A 13,158-nucleotide genomic window follows, 5' to 3' on the forward strand; every position below is an offset into this window, starting at 1 on the left:
CAAGCATTTGAACCATTTAAAGTCAGCCCTTACGTAAAGGAAAATTTGAATGTAGGCGCCGATTTCATTAACATTAAAGCACTTCAGGAAACATACCCGCACCTAGCAGTTCTAGACCCAGTTACATATTGCTATGGAAACATCGAGATGATACTTGGACAGGATGTGTATCATGCCATCTGCCCGTTAGAGTACTTCGCTGCTGACGAGAAGTCCTCGCCCTTCGCTGTTCGCTTGCCCATAGGTCGGGTTCTAAGCGGCCCTCTACTGTCGTCTTCAGGTTTAGTCTCAACTTGTTTCAAAGCTAATATGGAGCAGGATTTTGAACTCGCTAGTCAGGTAAAATCTTGGTACGACATGGAGTCGTACGGCGCACACAAGCAAGTAGACCCACGATCCGCCTCGGATGCGCGTGCGCATGAAATTCTTGAAAACACCACCGTGCATAATGGAAAAAGGTACGATGTAGGAATGCTATGGGCTGAAGATAACATCGAACTGCCCAACAATTATTTCTCAGCGCTTGTTCAATTAAAGTCTTTGGAAAAGCGGCTCACGAAAGATCAGACATTTAGAGAAAAGTACTCGAGTACCATCAAAGAGGACTTAAACAAAGGCTACGTAGTAAGGGTCAAAGATGCTCATAAGGTAGAAAGTCGCTCGGAACGAGAGTGGTACCTACCACACCATCCGGTTGTTAACCCGAACAAGCCGGGCAAGGTCCGTAGGGTACTAAACGGAGCAGCTAAATTCCATGGCGCATCTCTTAATAAGTCATTACTCACCGGACCTGACTTACTGCAAAACCTAATCTATGTACTCCTACGGTTCAGACAACACCCAAGTTCGAGTGTTACCATGTGATCAACCATCATTGCGCTTTTTGTGGCGGGAGGACCCCACATCAAATGTTGTTGTACACCAGTATACGCGCCACATCTTTGGGGCAAAAGATTCGCCCACCTGCGCCAACTACGCACTTCAGCGCACGGCACGCGATAATGCTAAGGAGTACCCAGAAGCTGCGAAAGCCGTCCTTGAGAACTTCTACATGGACGATTACTTGGACTCAGTGGAATCCCCCGAGAGGGCCCTCATTAAGTCGAAGGAATTGGTACATCTTCTCCATCTAGGTGGGTTCAAGCTTACTAAGTTTGTAAGCAATGTACCAGATCTGGCTGACCGAATTGATGGGTCTGCTCAATCCACTGAACCGAAGGTCATCGTTTCATCAAAGGAGGAATCAATGCACGTGCTTGGGCTTAAGTTGGATCACAACAACGATACTCTTGTTGTGAGTAGGGGCACTAACAGCACCATCACGAAAAGTTTAACACAGCGCTTGGTCTTAATTCTTGTGTCAAAGGTCTACGACCCAATTGGTCTTGTCGCACCTTTCACTGTTGGTGCTCGGTTAATCTTGAAAGACATTTGGCGTGTCAATGGACAAAGTTGGGATGACGAGTTACCTAAGGACACAGTTGACAGATTCCTTGCCTGGTGTATTGAACTGCCGCGGTTAGCTGAGATCACTATACCGAGAAGTTACTTTTCAGGACAATTCCAACATCTTGAACTCCACATGTTTGGTGATAGCTCGCAAGACGTATTCAGTGCAGTAGATTTTCTTAGGGCTCAAGTATTTTGCCCCTCCGGGGAGATTATAACAGAGCTGGCGTTTGTCTTGGGCAAGGTCCGTGTTGCACTTATGAAGGTAATGACAGTTCCTAAGTTGGAATTACAAGCCGCTCTCCTCGCTGCCCGTTTAAAAAAGGAAATCTGTCGAGCATTAACGGTTACTGTGGACAAAGTCTTTATGTGGACAGATAGTACAATCGTCTTTCAGTGGATAAACTCAACAAACAAACACCCCATCTTCATTGCAAATCGGGTTAGTGAAATCCTGGAGAACACCAGCGTTGACCAATGGAACCACGTCGCCGCTTGTGATAATCCGGCAGATGCTGGCACGCGTGGTATGTCCGCTGAAGTTTTGCAATCAAGTAGCTGGGTGAGGGGTCCTGACTTCTTGAGAACTAAGCAATTCCCTTTTCCGCCAAATACTGACGTCGTTGATAACATCAAGCTCGGCGCTGCAACCAAGGAACAAGATAATGACTCCATATCATCTTTAGCCGCATCCGTAACCAAGCCCCCTAAGGAACAAAGCATTAATCTGATCCCGTTTAATAAGTTCAGTTCTTATCAAAAATTACTTCGTGTCACCGCATATGTGCTCCGTCTTTTACCATCTCATGAAAGTTACCGTACCGTAGACGGCAGCATAGCCGACCCTGTTGAGCTTGACGAAGCCGAGCGTCATCTACAGTACTTGGTTCAAGGAGAGTCCTTTAATACTGAAAGAAAGGATCTTCTTGACAACAAATCCGTTAAGAAGAGCAGCCGCATTGCTCAGTTTACTCCGTTTATTGGACCTCAGGCTCTCATCCGTTCCTCTGGTCGACTCCGACGGCTAATGGAAATTGACTTTGACACTAGGCATCCTATCGTGCTGGATGCGCGTCATATTTTTGTTAAACTGTTTCTGCGGCATACTCATTTGAAGAACCATCATCAAGGCATCGACTACTTAAGGTCAAAGGCACAAGAACGTTATGCCATCCTAAAACTACGTTCCACACTGCGTTCCATCAAATCAAACTGCGTCTTGTGTAGAAAGTTCCGTGCAGCAACCATTCAGCCTATCATGGCAGACCTCCCAAAGGAGAGACTCGCATACCAGTCTCCTCCCATTACCAACACCGGGGTTGATTACTTCGGCCCATTCTACGTCACAGTTCGTCGGACTACCGAGAAGAGGTGGGGATTTCTTTTCACTTGTCTCACTACTCGTGCTGTCCGTATTGAAATTGTCCCGTCCATGGACACTAGTTCCTGTGTAATGGGAGTGGAGCGGTTCGTCTCCCGTCGGGGTACTCCTGCTATGATTTGGTCGGATAATAGTACGAACTTCATTGGAGCGGAGAAAGAGCTCCGTGAATGTGTGGAAAAATGGAATACACTTAACATCGCTGCCGAACTTGCACATAAGGGCATTAAGTGGAGGTTCAATCCACCCAGTGCGCCACACCAAGGTGGCATCTGAGAGAGGTTAGTTCGTAGTTTTAAAAGAGTACTGTACACTATCCTCGGTACGCGTCGCCTCACAGATGAGGTGTTGAGCACTACTTTTTGTCTGGTCGAATACGCACTAAACTCACGTCCCTTAACGCCCGTAAGCGCCGACCCGTCCGACCTAGGCGCAATAACACCTAATCATTTTCTACTCGGTAACCAAGCAACCAGAATTCCGTCCATCGTTGGCGTCGACGAGTTTGATCATCGTAAGCGGTACGCCCGTGCACAGTCATACGCCAATGCAATTTGGGCACGTTGGCTCAAGGAGTATGTACCTACGTTGAACCGTAGACCTAAGTGGCAGACGCCTGCCGAGCAGCACCTCAAAGTCGGTCATTTAGTTTGGATCGTTGAAGAAAGCAACCCTAGGGGTTACTATCCAACTGCTCGGATTGAAGAACTTCGGTACGGCTCCGACTGCGTCGCCCGCTCCGCCGTCTTACGCACGTCATCCGGATTGCTCGTCCGCCCACTCGTTAAGCTTGTACCAATCCTCCCAACATTTTCTTCCGGGCCGGAGGATGTTACCGAGTAAATTGAATTGAATAAATTATATCATTAGATAGAGATTTTTTGTGCGTATTATATCAAAACTTTTGCTTAGATTTTCCGTTCTAAATGCAACATACGTATTATTTCTGAGAAATACCAAAGCCGATTTCCCACTAAGAATAACTTCCGAAATGGCTTAAAACTGTTCGCTTAGCCTAACAAATTCGGTTTTTTGAACGGATTAGTTTGAATTGGTGACCTAGACTAAGACCTGCTAAAAAAGATCAAGCTAGATTTGCCTCCAAGTAAACGATGCTTATTGCCTTGACGTTTCGATATACAGTTGACTATAGACTGACTATATATATAGATCTCGATGAATTGAATTTACGAAAGACTGCTTTTTGTCAGCTTTACGCACCTTGATTCAATACAAATCGTGATTTAAACTGTGGCGGAGACTTGAGGCGTCCCGGACTTCACAAACCTGGAGCATAGTTCTAAGTTTCATTGTTCTGGGGTTTAACTTAACATTTTTCATTTTTAATGAAAGGGAAGCACAAGCTGTCGCAAACGCTTTTGCAATTTAACCGTAAGGGGAAGAAGATTGATCGAGCAATTCTAATCAATTGTTTTCTCTAGAAGAAGAACAGATGGAGAGTGATTAAAAGTTACACGTTAAAATACTTAAAAGTCCTTTCGGTAATTTTAACAGTTTTTGTTCTATTTTTTGAGAAAGAATATCTCTCCAAGCAAAATAATTCTATATATAGAGCCCACAAAACGGTTTCCGGATTTTTAAACTGTTCTTAAAGATAGAATTTCGCACAAAAACCTCCAATACCATTCAATATTAAGTTCGAATGCATTATGAGATTAACTTCTGTTTCAGGTTCGGATACTATTTACGCGTAACGCTTCTTACTGTAGCACACCTAATTGCTACAACACCAAAAATAATTTTTTTAAAAAAAACTGCCAATTAAGCTTATATATCGGTAAATGAGTTAGCGATGCCAACATGTAACCGAATTGCTTTTGAGATTATACTGACCTGCTGGTGGAACTCGACAGCCATGCTCATAGTGTTCAGAAGGATGCAGATGAAGATGGCATACATGAAGTAGTCACTGTCCACCAGTGCACGTGCACGCATACATCCTGTAATTACAAACATCAAAAACTCATTAAATTGGATACGTTGGAACATTAGTAAAATTAATTATTATAACTAATTTCCACAATGCCGTATTAAATTTTCAAGCAAAATCATTCAATCAGCTTGAAGCTTTACTGCTTGAACTTCCTTTATAGAACTTCCTTAAATCTTCTTTAGAACCATGATCTGGGTAGATGTGAATCTAAAAGTTTTCTTCTTAATCTTGATTTAAATTTGGGTGGGAATTTGGAAAGATTGATCATCAGTTAGGGTTATTGACACGTGGTTAACACATTTGTCGCTTTTAGTGAATAAAAAATCGACAACAATCTAAAATGGACAACAGTGCTGCACAAATTTAAGCTCTTGTTCAAATTCTTCATCGTGAATATCATTGAAAAAAATGTTCGTTTTTATGCAAAATTGAATTAATTTTCATTTCGGTTTCTTTTTATGGAAAAAATAAATTAAAATTAAAATCATGCGGTTAAATATACTTGCAACAAAACTTTTACATTTACATTTATATGACTTATTAGGTATATTGATATATAGCATGGACCATTTTTTGCTGCTGCTCATCAAAAATAAGGTTCCTGTCAATTTGATCACTAAGGTATCTGCAACATTTTTGTGTTGCGAAGACTTCGTTTTTATAAGAAAAAGAATATAAATTGGAACTCTTGCGATTGAAAAACGATTTTCCTTGTACTCGTCAACACAATCATATATTCTTATCTTAGCTCGTGGGTCATGAGATTTGTTGAAACTTTTGAAAAATTTCAATCAAACTACTCAACGTTAAGTTTCAAAGAGTAGATGTATATATTTTTTTTTATTTGCCACATATTTTATCATTTCATTTTCCAGAAGATTTTTTGCATATCAAATAATTTCCCACTGTATCTATAGCAGTTTAACTTTTGAAAGCAAACGTATACATGCAGCCGCCCCAATGAAGACGAAAAATCACAAAAAATAAAGTTTGTAAAAACCAGAAAAACGCAGAAACTGAAAAAAACTTCAAAATTTGGGCTCCATATTTGTTCAACCATGCCCCGCACTTTGGAAGGACAACTAGAAAAAGTTTGATGCTTCAACTTTCTGGTCGAGTACCGTAAAGGGAGCCAACCAACACAATTGTATCGGTCAGTTTTCGAGATTGTTATTACCTACAGCGTGCAGAAAACATTTTTTTTCGATTTCATGCTTATTTATAGTCTTTCCCGTTGAGATGTACGATGAATTTAGAATTGTTTGTTATGACTTAAAGGCATTCGAATGAGACCACTAACTCTGCGCTTGTATTATCATTGCGTCAGGTAGCTGTAGCAGTTACCGTAGAAATGTTATTCGACAGTTAAATATCAAAAGCTACGGACGTCACCTTATCAACTGCCAATCAAAGAAAATTAAGAATATCTTTATAGATAAAATATTATTTGTTTTTTAAACGGATTATTTATATAAATGGTGTTCAACTAGAGAAGGTACAACGTATCAGGGTTCTCATACGGAAAAAATTTCAAACTGAGTTGAGTTGACAAAAGCTTAGCAAAAGTTTTCTCATTTTCATTTTTTTACTGAGTCCCTAAAGCCTAATAAAAAAATAACTGAAACCCTTGAGTCAAATTTTTAAGTTCTGGTCTCTAAAAATGAAAGCCAGGTTAACAACTGAATAATTAAAGTTAATGATTTCTCGGATATTGTAAGAGAACAAACACAGTACGTTAGACCTGGCCGGCCTTGAAGTTTTGTTCAGATATTTTTTGTAGTTGTCTTTGAATGTTCTACATGTTCTCTATTCAGTATGGTATGTTTTTTTCAATTTTGCAAATGGAATACTTCCTGTAAACAAAAAGTTCAGCTTTGCTTGGATTAAAGCATGGGGGAAAAACTTAGAGTTTCGTGTTTGGACGCAGAATAAATCAAAAAGCGTAATTTTTCAGCTTATTAAGCGTTCTTTTCTTATGAGTATAGTAACTACAGTTAGTTTTGGTCCTAATTGTTGGGCACTCTTTGAGAGCAAAGAAATTTGTATTAAAAAAACAAATGCTGAACCGACATTCTTTAAACAGTTTTGCTTCCAGTTTTTCTATCAATCAAAATAAAGCCTATTAACTTGAAAAAAAAATACAAATTTAAAATAAGTTCGTCTAGCAGCTCTTTGGCTAGGATGTGAAATTTTTTATTACTGTATAATTATTAGTTTTCTATATTTTGTTTTTCTTAACAATGACTCTCGGCACTTCAATCATGTTCAATCAATTGGCAAAAAATGTGCATAAGATAACACCAAAAAGCATGTTTTATACAAAAAGATAGTAATCTCACCGGCTTCTAATTTTGAGGTCTCGTGAACTGGCAAACTGACGTCACTGAATTTCCACTGCTGCTCTAAAGCAGACCAATCATGTCGACAAATTCAATAGTTCTAGAGCAAGAATAAGAATAGTTATGTGAGAACTTATGAAATGCAGTACAGTTCAATTGAAATATGAAGTTTTTGAATAGCCACTGAACGAGATAAGCGAATAAAATATTCACAATACAAAGCTATAAACTTCATCATTAATAATGATAGCGCCAAATTGTTTCCAAATACTACCTGTAAAATGGCTTCAGCTATAACGGATAGGTTTTCGCCTATTTTACTGTTATTTAGTTTTTACGCGTACAACTAGTGCTCTGTGAACAGGTATCAGTATAGAGCCTCATTAGCATATTCAAAATACCCAGGCTGAGGCGCGAGAGACAAACCAGCAGTGATCAGACCGATCTTGATTGAACTCAATGACAGACTTTAGAAGCTACTCTACAATCAGGATACAGTCTGATCAGCGTTGATTTCGGCCTGGAAGATCTGGACCCCATGTGCGCGACCCACGTCAATCTTCGATCAGTGCTGGCTTGGTACGCGCACCTCAACCGGGTTAGGCAACAGGAACAATATTATAATGTCTGATACTATGCATTAATTCCAATGAACTTACGTTTCCTACGAGGTGGATGTCGCTGAGGTGAGGCTTCCTGTGAAATATCACCACCACCATCCAGGTAGACAGAAGAAGGCTGTTTGATCTGCTTGTACATGCAATCTCTGTCATTACCTAGTTGATGCTGCGGCTGTCGATGCTGATGGCCAACATCCTGTCCATCTGGCAGGCGAATGGTGCCCTCGGATATTTCAAACAGTCTAGGTTGGTTGTTGACTCCCCCTCCTCCCCCTGCCCCTAGGCCTCCCTGACCAGGAGCAGACGGGAATGAATCAATGGGAACGTTGTTACCGCCTGATCGGTTGTTTGGTCTACAGTTTGTGTCAACGCTCTGCAGGGATGTCTGCAAAAACATTAAACATAACCAACTAACGTCGCGCGAATTACTCTCATACAACTGGCGAGCGGTTGGCTTCGTCAGTAGCTAGCTACGGTTTAGGGAGGCTAGCTTTACCTTCAGAAAGCCGTTGCTCGATCCATAAAAAATTTACCCGACCCATGACAGAAATAGAAAAGACAAGCACCAGCTTATATTTTTAATTTTGTTGTTATAAGAGGCGACAATGCACAAATATTGAGCGATGTTGCAATGGCAAAAATAGGAAAAGGCTTGTAAACTCCTATTCTATGTAAGAAGAAGCAGGCTTTTCAAAATTCTAACTTTCATAACATTTTCGCCATCGTTTACACAAAAAGTCAAGGACATAAAAGTCACTTGAAAAGTCAAAATTGTCAAGCAAAAATTTTGCATAAAAAGACACACACGTTTACAATTATTGCTATGAACTTCATTCAAGAGCAATTAATAAACGAGAACTAAATAATACCTATGTCACTTATTTACTCCCCAACATTTGATGAAGAAATCGTGTGATTTTAGCGTTATTGAAATTGCCTGAGATTGTGCGAACCTTTGAGCAGCTAAGAGACGATGCTGAAGGTGCTTCAGAGGGGACTTGTCTAAACTTGTTATAGTCATAGACAGATGCTGATTTAGTGGGTGTCTTTCCGACTGCTCCACTCGTTTCAAAAGAACCACTTCTCTTCCTCTGGTACAAACTACTCGCACCCCGCACAGGTACTGGGGTGTTGCAGACAGACATTTCGAACAGAGTGAGGTTATCCTGTGAAGCTAAGGGAATCTTAGGAGTCGGGATCCTTGACAGGTCCGGACTGTCATTGTAGCCCATGCTAGTCTCTCGAACTGCGGGACTGCCCAAAAATGGTATCATAGGGCTAGGGGTGGTACGTTTTGGCATCGAGGTCTGGTCGGCAAGAAAGGCGCAATTCAAGTTGGAGTTGTATTTCTGGGATCCATCCGATGTTCCGAAGTCTGTCCAGGAGCCACAATTGCTGTCGTTCTTGACAACCCCGCACTCTGGTTCATTTTTGTGGACAACAGGGGTCCCATGTCGTCTCGTTTTGTGTGGCGTCACTGTAGCTTTGTGCTGGCCTAACACTTTTTGAACCAGTTTCTCAAAGTGCCGTCGCCCTTTGCGGAACAAGTGACCTTAAACGGGAATAATTTTGGAATTCAATTCTTTTAATTGCGATACAGCAAATGGGCTATAAATTGCTTCAGTTGGTTACCAAATACTTAAAAAATAGATCAACCAAACTATTGGCTCTGTTAAAGCTTCCGCAAATAATCTTAATTTTTTTCTGCATCAGGATCTAAATTGTCCTGGAAAATTGTTCATGAAAATAATAAAATGTCAAAAAAATTAACTAGAAAACCTAATTCACAAATCATTCGCTCTAAAGAAAAAATAATATGAAAAAATTCCAAAACAGGGTGATTAACAATTCATCCTTGGCCAACATAATATACTGTTATAATGTAACTACCTGCAATAATTATGTGCAACAATAACATTGTAGATTGAGACCACTTAAGGGACTTGCGTTCGAGGGTCCATATGTAACTCACCAATGAGTGCGACAATTTCATCGTAGCACCCAGCCCCGATCTCCGGCTGTCCCTGGAATGAGCTGGATAGACTGGTAGTTGAGGATGAGTTTGTCTTGGCTGACCTCTGTTGCATCCTCTGCTCATTTATCAGTCTGCTCTCTCTTCTCTTAGTCTCCGAGAATTGAGTCGCGATCACAACCAGACACAAGTTTAACATGAAGAACGCTCCGATCTATAATGTACAACACTAAGTGTCAAAACTATCCATAAAATTCCACCCAAAAAGATGTCATTCCAGGTAGAGGTATCAGCGCAATTTCAGATAATTAATTTGTGCGAAAAATGCTGAATAAAATAAAATTTTGAAAGAAATGCGCTGAATGCACTGAAATTGTGAAAAGGATCTTTTCTGCTAGCGCCTGCAGCCCTATATAGCCGTTAATTTAGCACCCTAAATATTAAGTTTTCGACAATTGTATGAGCGATATTTGCATTTCATTGAAACAAGAGTGTCTAGGTAGATTGAAAGCACTTTTAGAATAGTTTCCTTGAAAAATTTGAGCCCTTGTTCTAGCCGATAACACCAAAAATAATAAGTTTTATTGATGCTTACGTTATTTGTCTCAAATTATCGTTGAAATACGTAAAGCTCTCAACCAATAGAATGCCAGCTTTTAATAAATGCATATTGTTTATGTATGTTTATGTATAAACTTACTTAGTTTTAACAGTATGTTTAGACATGTATAAATGGGGTGAAAAACTAAGCGGGGAAGGGGGCGCTAGAAGAGAAGATCCTGTGAAAAAAATGCGCCGAAAATGCAAAACTGGAAAAGAAATACGCTGAATGCAATGAAATTGTAAATGAAAGGTGGTCAATATACAGAAAAAGAAAAAGAAATGAGCTTAAAAAGCTCAAACAGTGAAAAAAACGCTGAATACACTAAAATTGTGAAAGAAGATGAAAGCATTGAAAGAGAACCACAAATATGCGGAATGTACTGCAATTATTTTAAAAAAATGCAATGAACACACTGAAAATGTTCAGGAAAAGCGCTGAACCATGTAATTTTTTAAAAATTTCGCTGAAGGTACTGAAATTGTTAAAAATTAGCTCTGAATGCAGTGAAAATGTGAAAAATACTCTGAATGCAAAGGAACTGTAAATTTAACACTAAAAGCATTGAAACAGTACCAAAAATGGGCAAAATGGACTAAACTTGTGACCATGATGCACTTAAATTGGGCAACGCTGAATGATATATAAAAAATAACAACATTATGCTCTGATTGTATTGGAATTCTTATAAACAAGCACTATGCATTGGCATTTAAAAAACGCGCGGAATGGACTGAAATTGATGCAAAAATTCATTGAATGCACCAAAATTGTGGAAGAAATGCGCTGAATGCACTGAAGTTGTGAAACAATTGTGCTGAATGCAAAGCAATGCTGAAAAAAATTGCTGAAAATACTGAAATTGTAAAAAAAAAATCACTGAATGCACTGAAAAACCAAATACTGAAAAGTATGCGATGCACTCACTGAAATTGTAGAAGAAACGCGCTGAATGCATTGAATTGATATAATAAATGAGCTTAATTCACTGAAATTGCAAAAGAAATGCGATGAATGCACTGAAAATGTGGAAAAACATGCTCAATGCATTAATACGGTAGAAAAAAAATGGCTTAAATTTACTGAAATCGTAAAAGAAATGCGCCGAATGCACTGAAAATTTTAAAAAAGCACTGAATGAAATGAAACTGTAAAAGAATTACGCTGAATGCAATGAATTGGGTGGAAGAAATGCGCTGAGTGCACGGAAACTGCGAAAGAAATGAGCTGAATGCACCTATAGTTACTTAATGCATTTAAATTTATTTAAAAAAGCGCATTTTGTACATAATTTAAAGCAAAATAATGAAATGGCGTGAGATAATAAGAAGATGTCAATAAGGATGTAAAAACTTCTACATCGCTAACTCATTTTTTAAAATGAAAGAGAGGAAAAATTAGACCAACAGTTTTTTTTCCTTCTTTTTTTTATAAAACCCTCTACTCAGAGTTACTCTTTAAAATGATGTCAGCAGATACTAATTAAAATTAACTTTTAATCTCCAACTGAGTAAATTGTTGCTATCCCTTTTTATCTGACTTTTCTAGCAGGGGATCTTGGCAAGAGTAAGCATATTTTAGTGTTTCTTATCAAGGCTATAAAAATCGTATCACTAGGTTAGCATTGCCTGCGTAATTCAATCCCGGGTCGAGGTTTGGCGGTGAATTTTCGTAAGAAATGCGGTGAAATGTGGTGGAAAAAAAAATAATTTTCACCGCGTATGTCTTACATCTTTTTGCGGTGAATGCGGTGAATTGCGGTGAATTATTTATTTTCACCGCGTTCTCAGCATTCTAAGAAAAAAGAATCGTCCACTCACGGGTTCGAACCTCTGACCTGCATGCCTTCCACTGCTTAGTCCACTGCGCCAACTTTCACGTTCTTCTTTGTACTTTATTGTGAATTTAAATCAGATTGAGTAAACTTTGGAAATCATATGCGGTGAATTTTTGTAAGAAATGCGGTGAAATTCGCGGTGAATTTTTGTAAGAAATGCGGTGAATTTTAGTAAAAAATGCGGTGAGATGCGGTGAAATATTTTGCTTTTCACCGCATTCACCGCAATCACCGCATTTCTTACAAAAAATTACCCTAAAACCTCGACCCGGGATGTATCTCCCGCGCTATAAGTACTGTTGTAATGTACCATCTAAACAGCGTTTGAAAGTTCAAATCTATTCTAATCTGATTGCTGAATTTTCAGGATGTTAAGAGCGAAACTGTTTATTAAGCAAAAATGGACTAACCACAATGAGTAGAACAAAATAAGCGAAGTCGTAGAAAGAGTGACTATCCTGTACTATGTACATTATGTCCGCCCATCCCTCCAATGAAATCACCTGAAACACAAAACACAAACTAACACCTGAAACACAACAAACTTTTACTGACGGATAAAAAAGCATATTTTCGGAAAATTTGTGAGAACCTTGAAAGGCATAATCTTCATATTTTAAACAGTGTCTAAAAGCTTTAAAGCGCAATTAGTTGTATAGTTATTTGATTTTTTTTTTAAAAAATAAGTAGTCCTTATTGTTATCACAGCACAGAGAGCAATAAATAATAACCTAAGTTCTGCTTGAAATCAACTTAAGAGTGCTTTCGATTATTTTAGCATGTATTAAGCATTGCAGTATCGCTTGCTGGATCCCTTGTCAAAACCGGCTATAGTGTAATACTTCATAAGGTTCCTGCAGTTATCTTGTAAGATTTATCAGACACGGCCGAATGGTTATCTTGCAAAACTCTGGCGAAAATGGTTATCATGCAATAGCATTCGAGACGATAACCATTTGAAGTCAAATGGGAGTCTGCAGTTTTGGTAAAAATATATTGAAACAG

At 39.2% G+C, this 13,158-nt stretch overlaps 1 protein-coding gene across 1 annotated transcript in view; it reads right to left on the minus strand.

Annotated features, from left to right (window-relative positions):
* The window catches only part of LOC142357996 (voltage-dependent T-type calcium channel subunit alpha-1H-like), a 32,331-nt gene extending 19,651 nt beyond the window's left edge, over positions 1-12,680 (minus strand). The window contains exons 1-6 of the mRNA XM_075409473.1: positions 12,564-12,680; positions 9,716-9,929; positions 8,697-9,295; positions 7,783-8,128; positions 7,124-7,186; positions 4,685-4,791 (exon numbers count right to left, since the gene is read on the minus strand). Coding sequence (XP_075265588.1) covers positions 4,685-4,791; positions 7,124-7,186; positions 7,783-8,128; positions 8,697-9,295; positions 9,716-9,929; positions 12,564-12,626 — 1,392 coding nt within the window. The 5' untranslated portion in view covers positions 12,627-12,680. The remainder of the gene's footprint in view (positions 1-4,684; positions 4,792-7,123; positions 7,187-7,782; positions 8,129-8,696; positions 9,296-9,715; positions 9,930-12,563) is intronic.
* Positions 12,681-13,158: the final 478 nt, after the last annotated feature.

The sequence above is a fragment of the Convolutriloba macropyga genome, unplaced genomic scaffold, assembly GCF_964194025.1.
Source record: "Convolutriloba macropyga unplaced genomic scaffold, txConMacr16.3 SCAFFOLD_1746, whole genome shotgun sequence".
NCBI classification, from domain to species: domain Eukaryota; kingdom Metazoa; phylum Xenacoelomorpha; order Acoela; family Convolutidae; genus Convolutriloba; species Convolutriloba macropyga.